Source organism: Scyliorhinus canicula, chromosome 13 (assembly GCF_902713615.1).
Source record: "Scyliorhinus canicula chromosome 13, sScyCan1.1, whole genome shotgun sequence".
Classification (NCBI taxonomy): domain Eukaryota; kingdom Metazoa; phylum Chordata; class Chondrichthyes; order Carcharhiniformes; family Scyliorhinidae; genus Scyliorhinus; species Scyliorhinus canicula.
The window spans coordinates 115,377,914-115,387,425 of record NC_052158.1 but is presented as its reverse complement, the minus strand read 5'-3'; the positions used below and the strand labels follow the sequence as shown (position 1 = coordinate 115,387,425).

The 9,512-nt window shown below is 45.8% G+C and overlaps 1 protein-coding gene across 3 annotated transcripts in view; it reads right to left on the bottom strand.

Annotated features, from left to right (window-relative positions):
• Positions 1-2,535: 2,535 nt before the first annotated feature.
• Positions 2,536-9,512, bottom strand: part of her6 (hairy-related 6) — a 74,206-nt gene continuing 67,229 nt past the window's right edge. The window contains exons 1-4 of one of the 3 annotated variants that reach the window (XM_038816708.1): positions 4,243-4,710; positions 4,054-4,149; positions 3,856-3,943; positions 2,536-3,453 (exon numbers count right to left, since the gene is read on the bottom strand). In XM_038816708.1, coding sequence (XP_038672636.1) covers positions 2,813-3,453; positions 3,856-3,943; positions 4,054-4,149; positions 4,243-4,350 — 933 coding nt within the window. In that variant the 5' untranslated portion in view covers positions 4,351-4,710 and the 3' untranslated portion in view covers positions 2,536-2,812. Of the gene's footprint in view, positions 3,454-3,855; positions 3,944-4,053; positions 4,721-9,512 lie in introns of those variants that run through there. The other 2 variants (XM_038816709.1, XM_038816707.1) reach the window with 2 other exon arrangements.

Sequence of the window (9,512 nt, the reverse complement as noted above, 5' to 3'; positions counted from 1 at the left end):
ATATAAAATAGCTATAATCCGCTGAAAACCGTGATCCAATATTTATGTTTTTCAGATGGAAACTCATCACAGTAAACACCGTGCCTATAAAAAAAAAGCTTTTGCCTGATATAAATACAGTTTGAGGCCTGAGATATTCCCCGTGGAACACTGAGAGGCATTAGGACCAAGAAGCAATCTCTCCTTCGGGAGGACTAACTCGTGTGTCAGAAACGCGCGATCCAACATTCTCCGAGTGACTGGCAACATGCCGACTGCAAAGGGTTCGCTTCTTTCTCACGACCTTTCAGGTTTCTGATGTCATCTGGGAGCTATTCATTTCCTGCCAGAAGCATTGCCTGCAAACCACCTTGGCCGCAGTGAAGCCCAAGGCTTGGTACGAACTCAGCTAAATCATAAGCTGCTGTCCGAATACAATAAAAGCAGAAATAGATTGCACCATATGGTAGCACTTAGCGCCAAGAGGGAAGCAAGGCTACACTTCATGTGTGTAAGGAGTGTGGGAAAAGTTAATTGACATTAGTGACAACCTCCAACCAACTTATGATGTCCAATTTAACCATATGATTGCAACACTGACCAAACTATCGAAAAGTCAAGAGTTCTAGTTTTACCCGACAATTGAAATATTGTGTGATCTTGTCTCTTTTCCTGTCAGGTTCATAGGTTTTGCTAACTTTAAACATATGAGATATTTTTTTTAAATCTTCTTGTCCTAAAGTTGCCTAAGAAGCATTTAATAAGACGTGAGCGGGTTCAGAACTGATGATTTTATTGTAATATTGTATAGCTGTGCAGATAGTTCGTTAGGTCAGTGTTATTGGGGAAAGTTCACATTTACAGAAGGAAGCATGAGCGACCGCATATACATCAAAGGGATGTAAAGGTCACAACCAGAAAAAAACCTGTTTGAATCAAAACGTTTTACTGGAGTCTGCATGCCCTGACACCAGTGTGTGTGTGTAATGATACCGCGAATTTCCTGATTAAAAACCAAACCATGTGTAATCAGCTGTTGTGTTTAGCATAATACCGCCTTCGGTATGATAACTGCGCGCTCCCTCGGAGCTGCGACACAATGGCACTTATATTCTTTATGGCGGTTGTTTTTTCTCTCTGATCGACAAGTTATAGTCCACCAGGAGCCTGAAATAGTTCTGGACCTTTTACCACAATGATGAGATCAAGTCTTCAGGAATAATACAGTAAAGTATCTGGCTGATTTGCCCGCATAGTTTATATTGTATTGTCGGCTAAACCACATGAATAGCACATTAAACACCTGGGGCTCTTAGAGAGATTAGCCTGTTTTTGTAACTTTCACACAATACAAACTTATTTTTTCCCCCAAAAAAACCCCTACGAGTTTCAACCTTCACTGCAAACGCTAATATGTCTGACTCCAATTTTCTCTTTGTCTGGTGGCTCCCCTTGTCCCCCACCACCTGGGCCCATGAGCAACCACCTGCATTACCAGGCAAAATACAACAAGTTTTGGGGTAGGACTCCACAAATTCCCTGCAGAATCTGTGACTGTTTAAAACTGCCTTTACTGGCCGATGCTTGTAAGAGGCGAAACCCGATACTGAGAACAGGTTTCTTGACATCTGATCGTGGAGTTTACACACAAGGATTTCGCATAATTAAGGACCCCTTTTCTCATTCCTCGACAATAGGTCAAATCAGGCGCCAAAGTTAAATCCCGAGGAGTTACTCGGCCGGTACTCAGATGGAAAAGGCCATTTCACCTCCCTGATTCCAATATCCCTGGTGGGACATTGAAACGTGGGTGGCGTTATCACTCCAGCCAACAAAGTAAGATTCGCATCTTCAGTTCTTTTCCTTGCCCTATTACTACCCACTTGGGATCTGCACCACCAGGCCAGTCCTTTTGAACCCATAGAATCCCTATAGTGCAGAAGGAGGCCATTCGGCCCATTCCAGTCTGGACCGACCCTGCAAAATAGCGCCCTATCTAGTCCCACTCCCCCGCCTAACTTGCACATCTTTGGACGCTAAGGGGCAATTCAGCCTAGCCAATCCACATAGACTGCTCATCGTCGTGACTGTGGGAGGAATCCTGGAGCACCCAGAGGAAACCCACCCAGACACGGGGAGAACATGCAAACTCCACACAGACACCCAAGGCTCGAATCGAACTCGGGCCCCTGGCTCTGTGAGGCAGCAGTGCTAACCACTGATAATCTCTCTTTGCCTCTCGCGACCTTCCCTCTTGTTCTTTTTCCCACCTTCCCAATACAATTTTCCCAAATTAAACATCATGCCATTTTCCTACTCTCTCTCTCTCTCTCCACAGATGCTGCCTGACCTGCTGAGTATTCCCTGTGTTTATTTCAGATTTGAAGTATCCGCAGTATTTTACTTTGGGACCAGATTAAGATTTTGCCCCCCATCCCCCCTCCTCGCCCCATCCTGTTATGGAGAGGCTGGTTTTTGGTCTTTAGCACCCCAGTCACAGCCCTTCCCTTGGGCGCTTGTGTTCTGTTCAGAGAAAGGCAAACACTGGCACATTTAGAAATGTTAGTTTTCTTTTTATTTCAAATATAAATCTTCCAAAAAAAAGAATGAACTTTTAAGAGCATCCAGTTTATCTTTGGCATTTCATTACATGATAGAAAAATTGACATCTTGATAAGACAAATGCAATCCGATATGAACATTCTAAGTCTGTACAAATATAGTGCATAATATTGGAATCGCTATACAATCCTATACATCAAATGGGCTTGGAAAATAAAGTCCTTTTAAAGTTTCCAGTCACTTGTTTTTTTTGCACCGGAAAATGGCTCAGTTACCAGGGTCTCCAGACGGAATCTGAGGAATCTGTTGGTGCGCCCACACTGACAGCAGTGGTGGCAGCCGAAAGAGGAAGCGGGAAGCCGGTTACTGGGCCATTCCCAGACTGTTGTATGGGGCTCCTACTGGCCGGGGAGATGGCGGAGGGCAATGCACTCGCGTTGGTATTGGCATATAAAGGGATGACCGGTCCTGCCGATAGCTGTCCATTGGGTCCAAAAGCCGTGTTCGGAATGAGGAATGCAAACTGGCCGTCTGATGCTGGCACAAGCTGGAACCCGCCATACACTTTCGTGGCTGCAGCAACCGCGGGCATTGCCTCGGCAGCAGCCAGTTTGCAGGGCATGTTGACCCCGTTCAGGGGCAGACCGCTGGCCCCTGATCCCGGGAGCTGGATGTGTAAGGGCTGCCCGAAAGCAGTGTGAGAGCCGCCGTTCACAGCTGGGCTGGGGGGAGGCTGGGTGTAGTTCATGGCGTTGATCTGAGACATGCAGTTTGCCAAATGACTGAGGAGTCTGGTCCGGACTTCTGTATTAACCCCTTCGCATGTGGACAAGAATCGGGTCACTTCGTTCATACACTCGCTGAAACCGGCTCGGTATTTTCCCAGAACTGTTGGATCTGTACTCAAAGCAGCTAAAATGTTAAAAAAAAGGAGATAAATTAATCATCCCATTTAATTTTCCTGTGTCAAAGTTTCAGTAATTGATTGATAAGCCAGTTTGTTAAGGGTATATCACTCGCATTACAGAATCACGTCTTCCCAAGTACTGAGTAATCAATCATACCACTATTTAAATAGCTTAGAAATATTTGGCTCGTGCGCCAGAAAAAGAAACACATTGATAAGCAAACGTTCGGAGAATGATTTTAGTTTTGAGAAACGATTACAGTAAGAGTCGCCAAGTTAGAATCTATAATTAACCCAGACCGTGGGAAGCCCAGATTTTCGCCAAGTCAGTGAAATGTTACCGAATACCAGCGAGACCACAGGCGGAAGTTCCGAAGACAGCAATAAATTGTGAATTAAACACTCACCAGTCATTTGGACGCGCTGCAGATTTCGGAGATGTTTCACTGTCATTTCCAGGATGTCGGCCTTTTCTAACTTTGAATGTCTCGAACTCTGCAGGAATATATTTGGCATAAATGAGGGGAAGTGACACGCACACACCGCAGTAACTCACTGCCTCCTGACACCGCACACAAAGTTAAAACACATGATGAGATACTTACATCTTTCTTCAGCGCATCCAGGATCAGAGTTTTAAGTTGACTTAAACTTTCATTTATCCTCGCCCGGCGCCTCTTCTCCATAATTGGTTTGGATGACTGTAGAAAAAAACGAAAGAAAGGATGTTTCATGAAGTAACAGTAACATAACTGTGTTTTTGGTGCTATGTATGAGATGGCAAAAGTATTTACCTTCCGATTTTCAGATGCAGTTTTTGGCTTATCTGGTGTAGCGTTTAAACTAGCTGGGGTAGCAGCCACAGGAGAAGAAGATGATTTCTCCATTATATCTGCTGGCATTTTCTTAAAGAGTCCAGCAGATTTGCATTAAAGCGATTCCTTGCGATCTGCAGTTTTTTTAAAAAATGGCTTGTCTTCTTTCCGCGTCTTCTAACCTGCGAGTTTATTTCCAAGGCAGCCGGGCACTTTTCAATTTTATTTCCCTCTCTCTCTCTCTCTTATATATATATATATGGCTTTGGGTGTGTTATTATCAGTGATGTGAATGCAGAATCGCCACTGTGTAAAGATCAGCTCTGGCCGCCTGTATTTATATCTGGGATTGCACGCGAACGGCTCGTGTGAAACTTCTCAAAGTTTCTTTCCCACACTAACTTGTGACCAATCAGAGCGCGGCACACACGAGCCCGTCCCCGGGGCGCGACGCTGCAGCTCGTGGTGGACGGCGCGCCACCATTGGTTGCAGCGCGGCGGGGCGAGTGTCCAATAAACGTGTTGCAGTCCGCCCGGGCGAGCTGTCAATCAAGGAGGAGGGGGGAGGGGAGCGGAGGGGCTGGAGGCGCTTTGACGTCCGTCGGCATGCGCGAGCTCCATTATCAGGTGGGAGCACGTGCCAAGTGGGGCTGGCGGTGGGGGAGGTGGGGAGAGGCAGCATGAGAGGAACGGCAGCTGTGGAAAAGCCTGGGAAAACCACTCCCCTTCTTGCCTGCTCCCAGGAGAAGGCTCCTTGTAAATATTGAAGTGGCGGCGGTGATTGTGCACGCTTTAGGGAAAGCGCTGCTGCCGCCGCCCATACCGCGAGCTGGCAGAAGGATGGCGCTGCTGAGCCACCCTCTGCATTGATTTGGAAGGTGGGGGCAGGGTTTTATTTTCGCTGTCTGCAGTGTTCGTGCTGCCCGGGACCCCCTCGACGCGTGGCAGGGGCACGGTGCACCAGAAGCCGGCATCAGATGCTGGCGGCGCAGGCCGAGCAAAGTCGCAGCTACTGCACCGCGCATCCAGCACATCCTATCGGCGCGGCGAGCCTCGGAGCGAACTCCCCGAGCACCCCAACATTGCTACGGTCCCCGATGCAATGGCGTCCGGGAGCTGGGGCTGCAGGGGACCCACTATTAAAGCTGCAATGAGAGCCCCAGGCTGTGCTGAACACATTTTCCGCCTCGCCGTCTGCATGCAGCAGCCGTCCACAGTTTTGCGTCGATTGCACCTAGTTCAGTGAAGCTAACTTTCTTTGGAAGGTTGCCGGTGTCTACATCTAACAGCATTTAGTTACTGATTGTTTTCATATCTGCGTAACTCCTCATGACATGCCGCCATTGCGCCAATCTGTGTAGATGTCATTTCAAAGGCTGTTTGTCGGCAGTTTACAAGTTCCTTCTGGCCCAGGGGACTAGTCGCCTTTTCCAAGCAAAACATTTCTCAGGGTTATATAAATAAAAACGATTGAACATTGTTATGGTCTATTTCAATTTTGCAACCCCCCTCCCTCCACACACAGACACATACATGGGTAGCTTCGAAAGGAAAAGTAGATGAGACCTGAATCAGTTAGCACAGTATTACAATGTTCTTAGGAGCGGCTTTGTTGAGGTATTTGACGCGTCATCACCAGATAAACATGTTCCACAAATGAAACTTCAACATTTATTACAGTTACTGCATCGTCATCGTACAGAATCAAGCTAAAATAATATGTAATCTGCATAGGAGAAAATTCTCCACATAGGTGAAGTCTGACTGAAAACATTTTCGAGCAATGTATTAAGAAGAATAAATTCACACTTATGTGACGACCCTTATGTGCTATCAGCAATTTTACTTTTAAAAAAACTCCAGTACAATAGCCAACGTGTGATTTCCCTGAGATTATCAACTGGGCTGGCCCGGACACGCTCCAAATCTGCTGCGTGAACTTGGTTTGTGGAAGGTTATTGATGAAACGTGAGCACTTTTTAATAAACTGGCAAGCGGCGAGACAACAAGTGCGATCGAGTCATGAAAGAAACGGGACGAGGGAAGCAGCCACTGCCTGATTCATTTCGTTTTTCAGCCATTTAAAGCGGAAATGCATAAATCACAACATTTGCGATGGCTTTTTAAAACATGCTAATGAGGCGCTTTTTAATTAATTAATTTGGACCGGATGTTCAACAGTGAAGTTAAATCAGGGTGTTTATTCATTTTGTGACTACATGAGGGAAATAGATTTTCCTGCTAAATCATTCTTCAGACAGGGGATCATATGGAGCATTCGAGTTCCCTGGGTGTGCTGTGTCACATTAAACCTTAAAACCTGACATTTATACTTTTAACTCCAGCATGTATATTTTTTAAGTCGGTGATTAAACTTTGAAAAACATTTCAAAGAAGCCTCTATTGAATCCTCCAAAGCACATTGCTGTTGCTCAGTAATTCATTAATTTAACACACACAGCACACACCTTTCCCAGTTAACAGAGGGTTGTACTGACAACACATCGGAAATATGTAATGAGAGCTTTCAAATGAACCGATTTGGCGTCCATATCAGAAGCCACTAATGATCTGCGTGTGGTGTGGCGGGAACTGTAGAAAGGCTAATTGCCACTTGATTGTATTGAGGGACATAGTTTGTGTCCTGTTGTCCCGGACAACGATACGTAGACAAAATGAAGCTTGATGAGTCACTGGTGACCTGATGCATTTCATGCTACTTGCGTGTTGTCGGTACTTCCTCGAACTCTCGGTACATATTTCTTAGAATAGAATCCGACAGTGCAGAAGGAGGCCATTCGGCACATCGAGTCTGCCCCGACCCTCGGAAAGAGCACCCTACCTAGGCCCGCGCCCCCACCCTATCACTCTCACCCAGTCACCCCACCTAACCTTTTGTCAACTAAGGGCCAATTTAGCATGGCCAATCCACCTGCACATCTTTGGACTTTGGGGGAAACCGTGCTACCCAGAAGAAACCCACACAGGCAGGGAGAGCGTGCAAACTCCACACAGACACCCAAAGGCCGGAATAGTTAATCACATGTATCGCCTCTTCCATTCTGCCCTGACAATCAAGTGTAAAACGTGGTGTCAAATGTAACAGGTCATTAATACTTTAACGTATTTCTTATCATGAGCGAATTGTTTGATTTTTTTTGTGTGTGGCTATTACCATTGAAAAGAGACTCCCCTCCCCCCCCCCCCCCCCCAAATAAATAAACTCTGGATTGCTGCTGTGTGCAGCAGTCGCAGTGAAAGGCTCAGTTCAGTGGCTCCTTCCTAAGTGTGTTCAAGTCGAACAGGGATTCCAGGTAGAATGATGTGTGGGACTGGGGGCCGTCCGACGTGCTGTCGGCTGGTACAAGCTTTCATGTTTACCATTGAAGCAACAAAAGAGAGGGCGCACTTTAGGACGCGTCCTTCCCATCGTCCTGACTTGATTGATTTGCCGTGTGCAGAGACAGTCCTGGCTGGAATTTTATTGTGGGCTGGTGAGTTGTTTTGCCTCGGGTTCCGAAAGCTGTTTTGCAAACGCCTCACTGATTTTCTCACACTCAGGGCCCATAGAACGGCAGCAAAGCGCGTCCCTCCCTGCCAACAAGCCCTCCAGCTCTTTTGAAATCCAGAGTACACAGTTTTTCTATACCTGGTTTGCACCTGGTCAGGGCTAATCTCATACATCACGTCACTGCTCCCTTCAAGTACCGTGAGAAAAGTAAAGTCAGAATGAAAAGGTGCACCGAGATGTTTACACTTTGCCTGCGAGCAAACCAATTGACTAAACACATATGTACCTATATCAAACATCGATAAGGTCCGGTGATAAAGTGCTTGAGGGGCATATAGGATTGCAAGACCGATGGAAATTACAATTTAATCAGAATGTCAAGTATATACTCAGAAGGGTATCGAACTATGTTAGCAAAAGGGTGCCAGTTAATCGCTGCAAATTGTTAGAATTGCGTTAGACAAACCTTGAGGCCGCCAAAAGTCATAAATTTTAAGGCGGTCCAGTCAAACTCAAGGCTGTGAAAAATGAACTTTTAAGGGTTCTTTCTTTCGATTGAATGTTTCTATCGGCTTGAATTTCAATCTAATGAAACGGGTTTCCAGATATCAATATGTACCAATGGTTAAGCAGCGTCTGTCATTCCAAGCACATTTTTGTTGCTGATAATTGGGTATTGAAATGTCTCTCCTCCTCTTCCCCCCCCCCCCCCCCCCCCCAACCCCCAACCCCCAACCCCCCAGCTTGTTGGAGGAAATCAGAGGGCCGTGCAGGAAGTTCTATCTCACGACTGACACACGACAGGGCAGCGTCCCCCACAAGCATAAACTCTCCTAATCAGCTGCCAGCGCCACCGAGAGTGGGCACGGCCGGCCGGAAGGACAATTCATAACCCCCAGGGTATTGGATCTTCCCGCAAGAGGGAAAATGGCATTTCTTGAAAACAAAATCGAGTTGCAACATAACTCAACACTGGTGGAAAATAACAATTTAAGTTTTGAGTTTTGTGATCACAAATCTGCAGGGAACCCGTGAATTGAAGGGCATAAATTGGAACATTATTTGAAACGCACACTGACACCACTTTCAGAAACTAGGTTATTGATTTGCAGAAATCGTGATTAGAATTTACGGAGTGTCCCGGTACCCTTGGTCATTAGTTTTTATAATTGCTTCGCATTCCCTGTGATGATCTGGGGGGGCATGTGTTTTTTTGGAAGGTTACAGTCAAGCGCATAATGAACGTGGAAGGTTTGGAATTAACCGACATGTCGGATGTACTGTTTGCAGCCACAGTGGAAACACCTAAAATAGTAATTATTTGTTATGTTGCGAAATCAGCCCCACACACATTGTGTTATATCAATAACCACTGGGACAAAATCTCTGGAATGTTTAATGTAGATCGATCTTTTCAACCGAGGAATCACACCGCTTTACAATGTATGTTTTATGATTATCTCACAGCAACTGGCAAAGGAGGGTCATCGATTTTTTATTAAACTACATTCCCATTCCATTGGCTAATGGCTGTTAACGATTAACTAACTTTACAACAGAGTTCGATTGGCTCACGTTTTGAACATTGGCACCCCCTTTCTCACTCAGAAGACAATCTAAATAAATGGATTCTGCCTCGATTGCCTTTGAACAATCAACACCTGTTTGTGATGTGAGCAACCTTTGCGGCCTTGACGAACTCTTATTTCTGATCGTATTAAACACACAAGCTAAAATG